General features: G+C 36.2%; 1 protein-coding gene across 1 annotated transcript in view; it reads right to left on the reverse strand.

The window, feature by feature from the left end:
* LOC150095877 (uncharacterized) overlaps positions 1–19,304 on the reverse strand; it is a 710,412-nt gene that overhangs the window by 71,317 nt on the left and 619,791 nt on the right. The window contains exons 49-50 of the mRNA XM_090409554.1: positions 11,096–11,392; positions 7,664–7,865 (exon numbers count right to left, since the gene is read on the reverse strand). Coding sequence (XP_090265680.1) covers positions 7,664–7,865; positions 11,096–11,392 — 499 coding nt within the window. The remainder of the gene's footprint in view (positions 1–7,663; positions 7,866–11,095; positions 11,393–19,304) is intronic.

Below are 19,304 nucleotides of genomic sequence, written 5' to 3' on the forward strand. Positions count from 1 at the left end.
AAGACATATTCTTGAAGATGAAAAATGTTCAGAAATATTTTCAGTTTTTCTAACTATGTACATGAGAAAGTGGATTGATATGACTGAAACTTACAATATTCTTCAAGGATCATACAGAATATCAGAAGATAGAATTTTTGATTTTATGAAAGGTGGGGAAAGGATGGTAGGGTATCCTTGGAAGTTGGGAATGAATGCTGTGAAGAAAGGGACAAGACAATCTTTCACTCATAGAGCAGTGAATAATTGGAATGAATTCAAGAAAAGATATGACAGCTGGTGAACATGCAGCCTCCCTCAGTGAGTCTCTGACTCCTTCAAGGTCTCTCTTAATATGTTCATGTCGAGAAGTGTTTTGCACATTTCTTGTACTCATGGGACTTCTCATTACCATTTGTGTACTGCTTCCGCATTGGGTGGGTAGACTCACTGACAAAGTTTATATGGCATGTTATTTGTAACTCTTCAGTAGAATTTTATTTGAAGTTAGCATTTGTGATCTGTTTTAATGCCATTAAAAATTTCAAATGCAATTGAACGACCACTTATTTCATGTGATTGAAAATTTAGACAAATGACAGGACAACTGTTTTTAGTTAGATACTGTGTTTGGAGGCAAAACAAGCAGTTTTGCTCGAGTTTTTGCAGCATAGTTTCTGTGGAAGGGTACATGTGTTTCATTAGGTAATGCCATTTTATCCCAGTTGTCTCTAATTGCACTGTTTGTTGACAAATATATTACACAGACTGCAAATGTAAATCCTTGTTTTTCTTGCATCTACAGGATAGTGGCTGTTGGGGAGGGCAGTGGCGCACTCAGGATTTAATCTTGGAGGGGCCGAGCGCTCAGGATTTAACCTTTGGGGGGGGGGGGGGAGTTGAGTAGACGTTTTGCGAATACACACTACACATCGCATACGACCTATAACTGAGCATCTGCAGTGATCGCTAATTCATAAGTAGCACACAACATAAATAAAAAAAATGAATTTTAATTAGGAAAAGATTTTTGGAAATTTTTCTAGTGTTTTTTCCTTTTCTTTGAGGGGTGCCCGGACCCCTTGGCCCCCCTCTGGGTGCGCCACTGGGGGAGGGCATGTTGTCTGTCTCTCTGATAATGTCCATGTAATGTTGGATGAAATATATTGGATATTTTTAATAAACTTCTATATTTTTTACATGTTTGTAAGCCATAAATTTATTTTCATATTAGTACACATGTTCCATTAAACCTTTTTAATAATAATAAACTAGCAGTATTTAAAATTTACCGAAACTGGGCTGGTGTTTGTCTGCCACGTATGACTGGAAATCTATGACATCATTTAAGCATTTGTGGCTCAAAACATAAATGTTTGTGGACTGTTAGACTGTGATTTTAGACGATACCATTTTGAAATTATTTTTTTCTAATCAGCTAAATTTCCCAATAAGTTAGTCTGTGTCTTATCATAAATTTGTAATGGTCTGTTGTATCGGTATAAATGAGAGAGAGGTTGGTTGTACAAAGTCAGCATGACAAATTTACCATCTGTGGGATATTAACAACTGAAATGTTGTTAACATTTCAGTTTGTTGTTAACATTTCTTCAACAATTCACCTGTGATAGATGCAATCCAGCTTCCATCTACTAATCACAGATTGATCTCAGTGAAAAATCTGGTATTAGTTTTTGGATATATGCAGTTTTCTTCATCCTGGGATTTCCCATTGATTCCCAGGAAACTGAAGCATATAAGAAGTCCACCTACCCAATGCGAAAGCGGCATACAAATGGTAATGAGAAGTCCCATGGGTACAAGAAATGTGCAAAACACTTTTCAACATGAACATATTAAGAGAGACCTTGAAAGAGTCAGAGACTCATTGAGGGAGGCTGCATATTCACCAGCTGTCATACCTTTTTTTGAATTCATTCCAATTATTCTTCGGACTCTTTGGAGGTGTCACGAATGATAATAATAATAATATTTCTGGGATCCTGGGAAATGGTAATGTATTAGGACTTTAGAACTGATTGTTTTTATATTTGAGCTTAAACTTTATCACTTAAACTTGAATTGAGTTTACCAATCAGTCTCTTAGATTATTTATTAAATAATCTAAGATATTATTATAAATATATAATAATCTTTAATAAATAATAGCTAACTATTATTTATTAAAGTAATTATTCACAGGAAACAAATAAAGAATATTACATCATGTTCATTTACAAAAAATTATATTTCCTTTAAAAAATCATGTCTGTTTTTCTTTAGTGTATTATATACTTGAGTGATTTGTTAATATGACAGATTTGGATCATAGATTTAAAAAAAATTTTTTTTTGCTATTTATTTATTTTTTTCATCAAACTTAATGGATTGAGTGAAAAAAAAAAATTTAAAATTAATATCTTTATTTACAAACAAATAATAGTGTAAATTCAGAATGTAATAATGTATTACATTCCTGTAACAGTGTGTAAAATGTTATAATTTGCAAGTGACATATAAAAAAATCTGCATTATAAACAAAATTTATCTGCTAAAGAGAAAAGGGTCCAGAAACTTAACATTATTATTATTATCCAGGCCTCCATGGAGTCAAAAGACTCATCGTGGGAGGTTCTTGCTCTAACCACTCTCTCAGGCAATGCATTCCATGGTTCAACCACCTGCTATGCAAAGAAACCACTCCTCAATCTCTTGCTCATAACTTCCAGAGATGGCCTCTTGTCATTGCTCCTTCCTAACGTTCCACCAAGTGAAAGAACTCCCCAATGTCCACCCTGTAACTGCCTCTTAACAGTTTAAAAGTCTTGATCATATCACCTCTCCTTCTTCTATCCACCAAACTCTGCAGTCCACATTCCTTCAGTCGATCCTCGTAACTGACATTGTATAGTCCTGAAACCATTTTTGTTATCAACCTCTGTACCCATTCCACAGTTAATTTATCCCCTTCAAATCCTGGGGACCAAATTTGAGAACAATAGTCTAAGTGTGGTCTACTCAGGGTCTTATACAATGGAATGATAACTCTTTTATCTCTGCAGGTCAGCATTCCTCACAGTATTGCAGCAATCCTCTGGGTTAGGTTACCTTCACCACCTTTGCAATATGCTCCCTGAATTTCAGTTTTCTATCAATCATCACCCCCAGATCTCTTGTCTCCCCTACTTCCTCAAGTATAGCTCCTCCAATCGAGTATCCTCCAATCCTCCCATTGATGGATCCCAAACTACAAGGCTTTACATTTTGCTTCATTAAACCGATATCCCCATTCATTTGCCCATCTGTCTAGTTTATTCAAATCCTTTTGCAGGACTGCCATATCTGCACTATTACCGATAACCCTTCCCAGCTTCACATCATCTGCAAACAACTTCTGATTCTTTGATATTGCCCAACCATACACAACTCTCTGATGCCTATCAGACACCTAATCCTGAATCCATTTGACTAACCCAACATTTCAACCCATGTGCTGCAACTTAAATATCAGCTTATCATGCTGTGAGAGTTAACAAATCCATGTTAACTCTCACAGATAACATTACCCTCATCTTCCCAATGCTGAATATAGTCCCTCACTAATTTCTCCAAGACCTTAACAACAACTGATGACACACAAACTGGCATATAATTAGACACTTCCAGTCTGTTACCGTCCTTGTGCAGCGTCACTATCTTACCTTCCTTCCATTCCTTGGGTACCTTTCATGCAGCCAGACTTTTATTGAAGAGCCAGGTCAATGGAGCTGTCAGTTGTTTAGCACATTCTCTCAAAACCCATGGCGAAATACCATCCAGTCTCGCAGCTTTACTGATTCAGAGTACTCAGTATTTGGAACACATTCTCCTTTTGCACCTCTAAACCCTGAACCTTCCCTATCCCTCTAGTATTAAAACCTTCTTCTCCAGGATGAAATACTCCAATAAAGTGCTCATTGAACAACTCCACTCTGTCCTCTGCATCAGTCACTCTATTCCCATTTTTATCCCGCAGTGTCATTCTTCCACAATCATTTCTCCTCCTACTGGCCAAATAGCTAAAAAATTCCTTAGGATTTTCTTTGGATCTTAGGGCCAATCTCTTCTCATATTTCAGTTTTGCCTTCCTCACGATACTGGTCACTCTCCTGGCCTGTGTCTTATATTCTTCATGTATCTGCCCTCCACCCCTCTCCTTATATCTCTTCCATAATCTCTTTTCAACTGCGGTCCCTGTTTGATATTGCTTGTCATCCACTTTACACCAAATTGCATCTGCTTCTTCACTCATCGAATACAGCTTAGTATTGCTGCTAACAAATATTCCTTCACAATTTCCCAAGCACTAATGATATCCTGGCCTTCTAATTCTGCCCTCCACGGAACTCCCCCTAGTTGATACCTAAGACTATTATAATCATCCACCTTATAAATCCACATACGTTCCCTCTTCTTTGATACACCTGCATGTCTATTTATCTTCCAAGTCAAAACCATATGGTCATTCTCTCCAACTAGTGGGAGAGATGATGTCATCTCACTTATTATCAGCTCTTCTGAAGCTATGACCAAATCCAAAACTCTTGAACCTTTTGTTCCCTCTATTGGGAGAGATGATGTCATCTCACTTATTATCAGCTCTTCTGAAGCTATGACCAAATCCAAAACTCTTGAACCTTTTGTTCCCTCTATTACATGTTGCCTAAGACATTTGTTCCTCAAGAATTCTAGAAATTTCATCCCCTCATTACTACATGCATTTTCCTCTTCCCAGTGTATACTGCTGTAGTTAAAATCTCCCATAACAATCATGCTTCTTGCACTTGCCAAGCTCAACTGCCTAAACATCTGGTCCCCACCCTCTGTGCTCCCTGGTTTATGGCAACACCCCACTAAACATCCTGTCTTGGCCACTTCTACCCAACACCATATGCTTTCTAATCTTTGGCCAGGCTGATGCTATCAGCACCACCAATTCATCTCCTTTATTTCAGATACTCCTGGCATCAGTATAAAGCATAAAAATGTCACTGCTTCTATACCTACCATTGTCCCCTCTTGACCCCACTGGACTCAGTGTTTCCTGATGTTGTCCCCCTTTCCCCAAGTACCCATTCCCATGAGGCAACTCCTGCTACCATCCACCCTGCCTCACATAAAGTTTCTTCTTTTCAACATTACAGGATTTTATGAGACTGCATAAACAAAAACAAAAGTTTCAAACTTATAAAGCACAGTTTCTTCTATTCTTAACAGTAGCCAGTGAAATCTAATTAACTTATACCTGTTTTACTTTGAAAGCAAAAAAAAAAAAAAAAAAAAAAAAAAAAAAATCAGCTAACGCCTTTTTATTCCCGTATACGGGAGTAGGCGAGGCCATTTAGCCCTATCTAACTGAAAGCAAAAAAAAAAAAAAAAAGATAATTTTTGCATAACTTTTCTTAAAAAAGAACATATCTGTTCTTTTATACTTTCTCTACAATATCAGTTTCTATTTCTCTGGAATACAAAGGTAATATTTAAAGTTCATTTTTCCTTGTGGAACTTATTCCTTATCCTTGAGTACAAAAAGTTCATCACTTTTAATTCACAGTTTTGATTCACAGATTTAACTGGAATATGTTTGCTGCATAACGTATCAAAAAGAATTGTCCATTGCTTTGTTAGAAACTATATAATTCTTCTTATAACTTTTATTTACACTCCAACTTAGTCTCCTTTGAAAGAAATTCACTTGTTAATTGGAATAACTGTTTGTCTCCCTTATTTTTGGTTTAAGAATCTTTAACTATATTTCTCCCCTAAACTTCCAACTTTTGGAATATATTCTGTTCTAATCCATACAACAGCTGTTCTACTACTATATGGAGTGTACCACAGGGATCAGTTTTGGGACCATTGCTGTTGTTCAATTTGTAATGTTAATGATATTGGGATGGATTTAACTAATGATAGGCAGCTGTTTGCAGATGATACAAAATTGGGGAGAGGAATGGAGAGTCAAGTGTATGTTATATCCTTACAGGAGGACTTGAATAGATTGCATGAATGGGCAGGTAAGTGGAACTATCAGTTCAATGTTGCAAACTGTAAGGTTTGAGATTTGATAAGCATTTGATACATTTGATAAGTATATACTTTACAGGGAAACTTTAAAGGAAGCAGAGGAGATGTCAAGGAGTGATGGTGGACAAGGACCTGAAATTCAGGGGCCACATTGCACAAGTTGTGAAGACATCACATCGGATAATGGCAATGATGCACAGGACCCTGATATGTAGAAATAGAGAGGTTATGATGCCGCTGTAGAAGGCTTTATCATGCCTCATGTGGATTGCACAGATTTGATCACCAGGACAAGGATATGTTGGAAAAGGTCTAGAGAAGATTCACAAACGTGGTCAGTGGTCTTTGGAATTGGGAGTACGAGGGCAGATTGAGAGAATGCGAGTTGCAAAGCCTTGTGAATAGGAGGAAGGGGTGGGGATATGATTGAGACATATAAGCTAGTCAGAGATTGTTATTAGGTTGACATTGAAGATATTTTTCAAAGAATGGAAGAAGGGAGGTAGAGCAAGAGGCCATCGCTGGAAACTGTATAAGGAGGGTGTGAGCAGAGGAGTAAGGATCAGGTTCTTTGCATGGAGAGTGGTTGGTGAGTGGAATGCATTGCCCAAGCGTGTTATCAACGTAGACACATTGCATCAGTTTAAGGCACAGTTAGATGAGCATTATGTGCAATAGTGTGTACCTTCCATGATGAGTCTGACTCCAAGGAGGTCAGATGTTAATAATAATAATTATTATTGTTATTTCATTCTTACATAGTAAAACCTGTGGAGTATCCATTACTATAAAATAACATGTATGCCACAGTAAATAACTTTTTTATTATTATAATTGTACTGACGATGTCGTATGATACATAAGATGAAATATTTACATAATAAAAGTTATTTACTTCTGCATATGCATTATTTTATAGTAATAGTAATATAATTATTTGGTTATTGAAGAATACACTAACTAGCAGAGAAAAGGTAGTTATCATTCCCCTTTATAATCTAATAGCCAATTACGGTTACTATGAACAGATTTGGTCAATTGAATTTCTTGGTGATTTTTCACTTGGAGAGTGATGAGTGAATGAATGGAATGAATTACCAGAGTCTGCTGTGAGTGGTTTGTTAAAGAAGATGTTCAAAGAGTGATATGGATAAGTTTTGTGGATAGTGCAGGCTTCTTACAATCAGTCTTCATACTTCATAGAGATTTCTGTGAAGTAATATATTTTCGATGGACTGTTTTACAAAGTATTCTTAGATCTCCATCAGGATCTCATACGAGGATTCAGGTTTTGAAACTAGTCTATAAGATTGTTTGAAAGTATCAATCATTATAATGCTAGACAAAACATTTTATCATAATGAGAGAGTCTTTTGATTACTATGTCAATACCAAGGTCACAATTAGAATATATATTTTTCTTCTTAGGAGTAGCTGAAAAATAGGATTTTTATCCGTCTTAGCTGAAATTATTATTGTTATTATTTGTAACCTCCAAGAAGCCTAAAGACTCATCGAGGGAGGGCACCTAAATATAATTATTCAGTGAGAAAACCTATATTTCGAAATCCATATTTCTTTGTCTATATTGAAAAATAATAAAATTTTGTTATCTTACCTAACGCAGATCATCCATATGAGCAGTACCAATAATATTATAAAGATAACAGCTCCTGCAATACCACCAGCAATATATACAAATTCAGCTTTGTTTTCACATCTTGCACCATGAAAATTAGTAACGCAATGACAGACTGGCTGATGATTTTCTACATTCACCTCACATGTTCCTCCATTTTGACAAAAATCTTCACATACATCTAGTGTTATTAGAAAAAAAGTCGTATTAAAAAAAAGTAAAGAGAAAAACAATCAATGCCACACATATAGAAATAATAAAAAATATATATAAAAAAAAATTATGGTACAACATCACAAAATTTCATGCCGGCTGGGGCGTCGCCCGGTTAAACAAGCCCCCCCCCCCGCTGTTTTAGCCAGGGAACCAGGGTGAACAGCGAAAAGTTAGCTACTGGAACAAATCTGAAAACACACCCCAACTTAACATCACCAGAATTAAAGATCAGTACTATCAACATAAGAAGCCTGAATCGCAAAGAAATGGAGCTAGCTCAGGAATTAGATAAGTACCAGATCAACATAATAGAGGTGACTGAAACAAAAAAAGACAAACACTGATGAGATCTTTCTGAGCAATAAATACAAAATGTTATATTCAGGCAATGGCAATCAAGGAAAAGAAGGAGTAGCCATAGTATTCAAACAAAATACGAGGCTAATCTTCTTGAATGGCAGTCAGTCTCAAGTAGAGTAATGTGGGCACATATGAGAATAGGAAACTGGACAATGAGACACAGAAGGTTCTACTAAGGTAGAAGTGGAGGAATTTTTTGAGGCTTTAAAAAACGCAACTGACACAATGAAAAAGGAAAAGTTAGTCCTTGTTGGGGATCTAAATAGCAGAGTAGGAAATGATTGTGAGACATACAGAAATATTTTGGGAAAATTTGGAGAAAAGAGCAAAGCTAATAACAATGGCAAATAGCTGTTGGATTTCTACTCAGGACATGGACTGGTTATTACTAACACCATGTTCCAACATAAAAATGTGCACAAATTCACATGGAGAGAAGAGGCTAAGAATAAGAAAAGTCTCATTGACTATGTTATTGTTGATAGTGATGTTTTCTCCCTGGTGCAGGACACCAGAGTGTACAGAGGATTTGAAATTGGAAGTGATCACTATTTAGTCTTGAGCAGGATAAAATTGAATTTCATATTGAAAAGAATAACATGTAAGAAAGTTTTCAAGCGAATAACAGTTGAGCAGCTCTCAGATGTGAACTGTAGACTAAAATACACAAAGATTATTTGAAGAAAAAATGAAAGAGTTTGAGAAGAGGAATCAAACCTTGGAGATTCAGTGGCAAGCCTTGAAGAAAGCGCTGATTGATTCAGCTAGAGAGGCATGTGGTGAAGTTGTCTGCAAGGATAGAAAAATTAGAACTCTATGGTGGACACAGGAAGTTAAACAGGCAGTGAAGGAAAAGAAGAAAGCATATCAAAAGTTCCTGGCAAATAAGTCAGCTTGTGCTCTTAGAGAATACAGAGACAAATGTAAGAAAGCTAAACAATGTGTAAAACTAGCTAAACAAAAGTCATGGGAGGACTTTGGCAAGAATATAGAAAATAAATATCAAGAAGGTGGCAAAATATTCTGGAGGTTGTTAAAGAAGCTTAAGAATGGAGGAAAGAGTGTTGTAAAAGGAGTTAAAGATGACATGAAAATGGGAGAAAAAGATATCATTGAAGTATGGAGTAATTACTTTGAAAAACTGCTAAATGAAACAAGCAGTGATGACAGCATGGTGGTAAAAAAACACTGACCAGGCATGCAGGCAGGAATACATATCTATACTTGAAGTAGAAAAAGCCATCAGAGGCTTGAAATGTGGAAAGGCAGCAGGAGTAGATGATATTCGACCAGAAATGCTGAAGTATGGTGGTATAAGAGTCTTACAGTTGCTGCACTGCATAGTTCAGAAAGCCTGGACAGAGGGACGAATTCCCAATGATTGGAGTAGAGCTCTCATAGTACCCGTATATAAAAAGGGAAATAAAACTGAATGTGAGAATTACAGAAGTATTTCCCTACTGAGTGTTCCTGGCAAGATCTATGCATGTATACTTGAGAAATGGTTGAGAAGAATTGTGGAAGAAAAGCTTGGTGAAGAACAAGCTGGATTCAGGTCAAATAGAGGCTGTCAGGACCAGATCTTCACTTTACGACAAATAGTCGAGAAAGCATGGGAATATAACAAAGATCTGTATTTAAGTTGTCGATTTGGAAAAGGCATATGACAAGGTGCCAAGAGAGAAGCTATTCAAAATGCTACAGTTGTATGGTGTCAGTGGATCATTATATCAAGCAATATTTAGTCTTTATTTGAGTTGTAAGTCAGCAGTTAGAATTGAAGGAAGTACAGGAGGATGGTTTAATGTTAAATCTGGTGTGAGACAAGGATGTACATTATCCCCTCTGTTATTCATTATCTATATGGATCACATTATGAAGGAAAGTGGTATTAAACATGATATTAAATTTGGAGATGTTAATGTCAGTTCTTTGCTTTATGCGGATGATGTTATACTTCTAAATAAATCCGCTATAAGTCTGCAAGATTCTCTGACTAAATTGAATAACTGTTGTAATAGATATGGTATGAAGGGCAGCATCAAAAAGACAAAGACAATGAAAATAGGCAGAATCATTGAAAATGTCAACTGTGTTGTGAATGGAGAACCTGTGGAACAAGTAAAACATTTCAACTACTTAGGCATGATTTTTAGTGAAGATGGTAAATTAAATATAAAAATAGACAACAGAATCAGCAAAGCTGGTATGGTGGGAAGTCAATTGAATAAATTCATATGGAATAAGAGAGAAATTAGTCAGAACTCTAAATTAGCTGTATACAAGACAGTGTTCAAACCAGTTTTAACTTATGGATCTGAGAGCTGGGTCAGAAGTAAAACACTTGACCAAAGACTAGAGACCGCAGATATGAGAGTCCTGAGAAAGATTATAGGCGTGAACAGATGGCATTGAATTAAAAACGAGGATATTAGGAAAGAAGTTGACAGTATCAGCATCCAGGAATGCATTAGCAGAGCTAATCTCAGGTGGTATGGTCACGTAAACAGAAAGGGCGAAGAAAGATTAGCAAAACTAGTGTTCTCTGCCAGGTTGGCAGCAAAACGACCCAGAGGAAGACCAAGATATAGGTGGATTGATATGGTACAAAGCACTTTAGACAATAGAAATATAAGATCTGATAATGATGGAGTCTTGACAAGTAACAGACTGAATCGGAGTAAAATTGTAGATAGGAAGTTAGTAATGATGATGTAATTTTTTTCATGTAGTACTATAATATCCTGTACACCCCTTGAGGGTACATGGCAGGAATTTGATGATGATGATGATATATATAGATATATATGTATATATATAAACATAAATACTTACAAAGACAATCGTTTGTTTTATTATCCAACCTATATTTTGGTTTACATTCACATGAAAAGGAGTCTGTCTCTTCTCTGAAAACACAAAAGGCATTTGCTTGGCAGAGTCTCATATGTCCATCAACTAGACAAGGATTAGAACAATCTGATATGGAAGTAGATCCAATACTGCTAGTGGTTGTATCTGGAGGACATGGATTGCACTCTGGATTTTGTTGTTCTTTATCTTGATAAGTACTTTTAGGGCATGGCATGCACCTTTTAGAGGAACTTAGATATTTTCCAGGACTGCAAAGCTCTATAAAATATGCAGTGATATAAGTACATTGTAATATATAAACAGTGAATCATTTTTTAATTAATGCTAGTGTAGTTTGTGTTGCTAGTTTGTATTCCTAGTGGATAAATCAGATTTGAAAATATTCAATTTTCAGGTGCTTTTTTTTTCTTTATAATAAAAAAATATCCTTACTGAGCCATGTACTAAAGTAAAAAAAAACTTGGTATGTCCCTACATATAAATACAAGTGTCTCTAATTTCAATATAATATAAGATATCAGCAACATCTTACTGTATATACAGATGCTAAATCCTAAATATAACTTTTTATATCCATTTATTCAGTCATCATTTCATTAATAAAAAGTTTCATGGAGTAGGCCTAATATAAAAATTTATTTGTAGTTAAACTACAGAAGGTTTCACTTAGTGTAATCAATATTACATTTATGAAATATGACGATTTATTTTGGAGACTTCTGTGGATGGAGAAACCTGTTGAAAGTTTGCCCAATATATATTCCACACGAAGACTGTTTGACTTTTTTTTTTTTTCTATTTCTATTAATAATTTCAGGTGCATTAGCACACATAGCACGCATTTCTTCAGAAGAGTGAAAGAAAAATTAAACTGATATTACATTATTACATTGATTAAGCAATAAGCAAGTTAATGGTAACAGCAATACAAAATATTTGAAATAAACTAATAATGATAAGTGTGCAATTCACATTGCATTCTGATGGCTGATGGTGTGATGTGTAGAGCATCTAAGATCTCATATGCCAGGTTTTTGATGAAAGATGACCTAACTTGACGTGAGATTATGCATCAAGTTTGTTTCTTGTTACAACGATTGATTTTTAACATTTCTGAATGCATTGACAAAGAAATTGTAATAAATATAGGACATTTGTGTATGCTACCATAACCCTTAATGATTTTGTCTCTACTGTACATACTGCTAGTCCTGATTTTATGTACGTGTGTGTGTGTGTGTGTCCTCAATGAGTTATGATACATGTGTTGTCAGCCTATTTATCCAAGTAAATTTCATATGAGCATTTGATCTTGTAAGCTGACAGGTTTTTTTTTTATTTGGAATGAGAAGGTTTTGGAGGTCAAAAGAGACTTGAGATCTCAGGGAGCCACTTTTATTCCTTGTTAATGCAATATCTTGTCTGAGTTGGATCATATGTAAGGGAGTGATACTGCTGTTCTATATTCCTTTTTTTTTTTGTTCATTTGTTAGTAAAGTTAAAATATCTCAGCCTTATCCTTCTAAAAAAGTATTCAAGATCATCCTGATTTAGAAGGATAAGGCTGAGATATTTTAACTTTACTTTATCTCCATCTAACATCTCCAAAGTTGACATGATTTCTAATGTGAAGAAGAGACTAAGAAAATTACCAAATGATGCTGAAGATTTATCAGCAGGTCATACAGAAATATCTAAAAAATGAAATGATTGGTGCTCCAGAAAATACAACACAACAAGAACATGATAGTATTAAAAATACACAAAGGTAATGGCCATAGTTGTCATAAACAGAAAATATGCCTGAAAAACCATATAACTCACTCAATGATGCAAACACCTACACTCTACTTGACTATAACCCTACTTGATATGCCCACAACATGACCAACAACTTAAAGGCCTTGTCATCTGATTTGAAGATACTAAGCAGCATCTTACATCTACACATCTGCTAGTTTCCAGAATCTATGGAGCTCCAAAGATACATAAGCAAGATGTACCACTATTGCCCATAGCAGACTTCAGATATTTGTCCACTCTTGGGTCTTTAAATATCTCACACAGCTAGTAGTCTCATTTACAGTCAAGAGAGACACTAACATAAGGAATTTATTAAAAAAAAAAAAAAAAAAAAGCTTTTGTAACAGACTTTGAATACAAACAGATAGAAACCATAGCACTAACACAAGAAATATTTCCGCTAGATATGTGATGTTATTACAGATATATTGTTGCACACTGCATCAACCACAGTTCTTCCAATTCCAAGACAAATTCTATGACCAGAAAGAATAGGGTTCATTACTTTCTCTACTTTAAGCCAATCATAATGTATCATCTGGGCCTGCTTAAAAACAAGACCTGCAGATTATAAATGATGACCTAAACTTTAACTATGCTATGTAGGTGATGTATTTTCATCATACAGACTGGCTTAGCAAAACAATTCTAAAAATTCATTGGTCATCTTAACAACATTCATCTTCACATAAAGTTCACTGTTGAATTAGAAAATAGACCCCCGCTTTTCTTTTTTTGTGACACTCCAAACACACACATGAAGATACTTCAATGCAGAAGATACATGAAGATACTTCAAAGTCCTACCACTATTTGTCACAAAAAACTGGTATTATAAAAACTCAGTGACACAGAGCATACAACATTTCCAACAATATGGCAAAAAGATGCCAAGAACTTAAATACCTCAGTTTCATTCTTCCAAAACATGCTTATAATTACAATAAATAAATAAATATTTTAACTTTACTTTATCTCCATCTAACATCTCCAAAGTTGACATGATTTCCAATGTGAAGAAGAGACTAAGAAAATTTACCGAATGCTGAAGATTATCAGCAGTCATATTGGAAATCATGTCAACTTTGGAGATGTTAGATGGAGATAAAGTAAAGTTAAAATATTTATTTATTTATTGTAATTATAAGCATGTTTTGGAAGAATGAAACTGAGGTATTTAAGTTCTTGGCATCTTTTTGCCATATTGTTGGAAATGTTGTATGCTCTGTGTCACTGAGTTTTTATAATACCAGTTTTTTACTTTTAGTTTTTTCATAGACAATATCTCAAAGATATTGTGTCGAGTGACTTTTCTTCCCACTTAAACAATCAAGTCTTCTTTGACCTCAAAACTCTTTATTCACCACTCAAAACTGGGAGTATCCAATATCAGTTGTTCATGTGGAATTTGGTATGTTGGACAAAAAGCAAATAAGGAGAGATATGCATGTGAGCACACAACCAGGATATGGAGAAAAAAAAACATAAATTCAGGTACAATTTCTTCTTTGTCAGATCATTCAAAGTGTCCTTGGTAAATGTGGCGGTCGAGTTTAGCTAGTCTAGAAAACGTGTTTTTAAAGTTAAATATAGTGTGGCTTTTTGTCACAAATTGTGCTGCAATTGTGCATCGGTTAGAAACAAGTGTCCTTCAGTGGTATTATTGTTTAGAACTGTGTTGTATATATTGTGTTTTCACTGCCGTTTGTTTCACTATATCAACGTGTAAAGATGGCGTCCAACAAGAAACGTACGTCAGCGGCGCGCAGGACTTCTACTACTACACGAAAGGCTGGCTCAGCGTTAGATTTTTCGCAATGGATGCGTTGCGGAAACTGCTATATGTATGCACCGAAAAATGTGAAGGATCTGTGGTCGGTCTGGCAAAATGAGAAGAACGAAAATGTCGACGTATGTGAGAAGTGTCGGGATAGGCTGGAGCGTTTAGGAATGGAAGCTGACATCGGGACCGTAGCGGAAGAACTTCGGCGGGAGTTTATGAAAATGAAAAATGACCTTCATCTTCTTCATGAGGAAGTGGAAGTGATCGGTAAGGAGATACTGGAAGTTAAAGCTGAGTTTAATGTGTTAAACAGAGAAATTAGGACTATAGAGATTACTTTAGCTGAAGTAACTAGAACAGGATTACATATGGGTGAGTCTTTGGTGAATGATTCAGTAATAAATAGTATGGGAGTGATTGGGAGTCAACATAATAAAACCACAAGTGGCCTAGAAGAAATGAGATCTAGTGAGAGTGGGGGGGTAAGTAATAGAGAGTTGAGTAATGAAGCTGGGAGAGTCATGCTGAATAGTGTAGAGAATGAGTCCATGAGTGTGGACTTGAATGAAGTTAAGAGTGGTAAAATATATGGTGATTCTATGATTAAGGGTATGGAGAGTGGTATGCATGAGGAGTGCTTGGCTGATGGGACAATAGAAAGAGTGGCTTTAGCAATAAAGAGAGGGCATGAAGCAGACAAGATGATAGTTATGGTGGGTACGAATGACCTGAGAGGTAGTATAAATCGGGTAGGAAAAGATTTAAGAACATTATTAGATATTGTGAAGAGGAAAAGTGTCAATGGGAGAATAGTGTGTGTGCTGCCTCGTTTTGACAATTACGAGTTAAGTAGACGAGCAATGATAATGAATGATATGATTGCAAGAATGTGCAGAAAAAGAGGTCTGGAGTTTGTTGATGTTTGGAGTGTGTTTGAAGGAAAAAGGCAGTTGTATGCTAGAGATGGACTGCATCTTAACATGGAAGGACATAAGCGATTGAAGAAGTTATTGTTTTCTGAACAGGTTGAAGTTATTGGGCAGGGAAACTAATATTGAAAAGGTTGAGTGTAAGAGAGAGAAACTTTAGCACTGATTGTGTATTTATTGATCCTTATAGGCTGAATAAATTGCAGAAGAGAGGGGATAAAAATTGGCATAGGACTACGGTAGTTAGTGACTTATATATCAGTTCTAAAGCCAGTACAAGATCTAGAGGGAATCTGCAATTTTTGTATACCAATGCTAGAAGCATTCGAAATAAGAGAGAAGAATTTTTGGCATTAGTCAGTGAAATCTCACCAAAAGTTGTAGGCATTAGTGAAACTTGGCTGTCAGCAGAAGATGTGGTCACTGGAATTGAATGTGATGGGTACAGTATTTTCAGGGAGGATAGAGAAGATAGAACAGGAGGAGGAGTACTGTTGATGATAGCTGATGTGTTGCAGCCAAAGAAAGTAGTATATCATGATGATAGACATGAATGAGAGTTCATTTGAGGCAGTCTGGTGCGAAATAGTAACCAACGCAACCAAATATACAGTTGGATGCTGCTATAGGCCAGGGAGTATGGGGGGAGATATTGAATTCATGCATCAGCAACTTAGTGCAATGAGTGAAGGCTTGGTGATTATTATGGGGGATTTTAATTACGGTGATATCAATTGGAAGGAGGAAATATCACGTAGCAAAAAGGAAATAGAATTCATACATCTTCTACGAGATAATTACTTGAAACAGCACGTAACTGAAGGGACACGTGGTGTGAGAGTGTTGGACCTGGTTATTGGTTCAGAGGTTATATGCATAAGTAAGTTGTCCTCGTTACCTCCAGTTGGTGAAAGTGATCATGTGATATTGACTTGGGAGGTTGCAAAATCTGTGGATTTTTCTATTAAGAAGGGGTATGTACGGAACTACAGGTTAGGCAATTATAACAAGCTTCGGAGTGAGCTTGCAGCCATCCCATGGCAGAACATATTGCAAGGGAAAGATGTTAGCAGTGCTTGGGATAAAATCAGCGGGTATCTGAGGAAAGCAATATCAGATTGTGTCCCCATGGTTAGGAGGTCAAACAAGGCAGGCATTAGATGGCAAGTAAGAGGAAGAATGACTTCGGAAGGATAACCTTAGTGTGTGCTGATGGTATTGAGGTGACAAAATCAGATGTAATAGTCGAGTTACTGAGTGATCACTTTTCAAAAGTCTATCACCCAAGTGAGGATATCTCTATACCTACAGCAATACCTAATGTGAGAATTGAAGCTATAGAATCAAAGGTATTAAATATATTGCAAAACTTAAATGCAAACACTGCGGTAGGCTTAGATGGAATATCAGCTCGGGTGTTGCGTGAATGTGCAAATGAATTGTCAACCCCTCTCACCTGGATATTTAACTTAAGTTTGAACTCTGGTATGGTCCCTAGGGAGTGGAAGTTAGGCAAAGTGGTTCCTTTGCATAAGGGTGGCTCTAAAACTGCAGTATTGAATTACAGACCAATCACCATCTCAGGAGTAGTGGTAAAAGTATTGGAAAAGTTGGTTAAAGACAAAATTCAAGAATGGGTGGATCAGGATATGATACTCTATAGAGGCCAACATGGTTTTGTTAAAGGTAGATCCTACCTTAGCAATCTATTAACTATTCATAATAGAATAACATCTGAGTTGGACAAAGGAACTGGCTACACAGTGGTACTTCTGGATTTTGCTAAGGCTTTTGACAGGATACCCCATAGAACACTGTTACGCAAATTGGAGCAGATGGGAATGGATATTAAATTGGTGATATGGATAGGAGAATGGCTCAGGGAGAGATACCATAAGGTGGTGTATGGAGGAGCCGAGTCCAGAATGAGGCAGGTGACCAGTGGTGTGCCTCAGGGCTCTGTGCTTGGGCCAATGTTGTTTAATTTGTATATAAACGATATAGGAAACGGCTTAAAGGGAGATATTCAGCTGTTTGCTGATGATGCAAAGTTGTGTAGTGCAATAAAAAATCAAGCTGATGTTGAAAGTTTGCAGGAGGATTTAAATAAGCTGGTAAAATGGGCAAAAGAAAATGGATGTCAGTTCAATGTGGAAAAGTGTAAAGTCATGCATTTTGGGATTAAAAGATTACCAGCTGTGTACTACATCGATGGAAAGGTACTCCAAGAGATTGATGAGGCTAGGGACTTAGGGGTATTGGTAGATAGGGAGATGAAGTTCAGAGGACACATTGCTAAGGTGTCCAAGATTGCACATAGGATTACTTGGTTGTTGAGGAACACACTGACATCCAGAGATAAAGAGGTTATTATTCCCCTTTATAAAGCATTGATACTTCCACATTTGGATTACTGTGCTCAGGTCTGGTCACCTGGATTCCTTGGAGATGAGGAGGCTGTGGAGAGGGTTCAGAGAAGAGTGACCAAGTTGGTGAGTGATATAAAAAATGCTCTCTACATTGATAGATTGAGAGCTTGTGGATTGCAGAGATTGGTTGATAGGCGAAGAAGAGGGGATATGATAGAAACATTCAAATTACTAAAAGGTTTTTATAGGATTGATGCAGGGGAAATGTTTCAGCTGTGTGATAGTGATGGAAGAACAAGAGGTCATCTCTGGAAATTAAAGAAGAGTGTGGTTAACAAAGGTGTCAGAACAAGGTTTTTTGCCTGGAGGGTGGTGAATGAGTGGAATTCATTGCCTGACTTAGTTGTGAGCTCTTCGTCTGTAAATGAATTCAAGAAGAGATATGACAGATTTTGTTTTGCTAGTTTGGGTCTCCCACGATGAGTCTACTGACTCCATGGAGATACCCGTAATAATAATAATAAAAAAAATGTTAAAAAACCCTGATCAGAGTAACAAGAAACAAGGTATGTTCTTGCATTATGTTTGGTCATCTTTTATCAAAAATGTGATGCCTAGAGATCTTACACACTCATCCATCACATCACTAACCATCATAATAGGTGAATTGTGTCTGCACCAGCTAGTCTTTTTTTTTTTTTTTTTTGGATATTCAGTATTACCATTACTGTTGACTAGCTTGTTAACAGTACCAGAAATTAGTAGAGATAAAACTTGAAAAATGATTTTTTCAACAGTCTGATGTGGAATATATACCAAACATACTTTCCCTTTCAAGAAATATGATGATTATGTGCATTAGATGACAAAACATGAAGGTTTAATGAAATGAAACAGATTTTGGTCATATTACAAAATGGCATGAATATACTCAACACCTACCAAAACTTTGATTTCAGAGGAGCAAAATAATTTATAGCATGCTGCTCAAATGTTCCATAAAAAAAAAAAAAAAAGATGGTGTGTGTGCATTTGTGCTGGTGGTAAAGTGAAAATGATGGCAAGCATACTGTTATGCCTTCTTTTTTTCAGATAAAAAGTTGTTTGCCTAAATGAAATAACAGTATGCAAGATATGGGCAGTACTGTTGACAGGCAGCCTACCTCATTGTGGTAGGCGCCATAACTACATAGCAAGTGCAGAAAGAAGAAGTTTTTCCAAGCTTAAACTGATTAAAAATTATTTGTGAACAGCAATGACCCAAGAAAGATGTTGGTCTAGCAACT

Source organism: Typopeltis vanoorti, chromosome 19 (genome assembly GCF_054136105.1).
Source record: "Typopeltis vanoorti isolate ZY-2024b chromosome 19, IOZ_Tvanoo_1.0, whole genome shotgun sequence".
Taxonomy (NCBI): domain Eukaryota; kingdom Metazoa; phylum Arthropoda; class Arachnida; order Uropygi; family Thelyphonidae; genus Typopeltis; species Typopeltis vanoorti.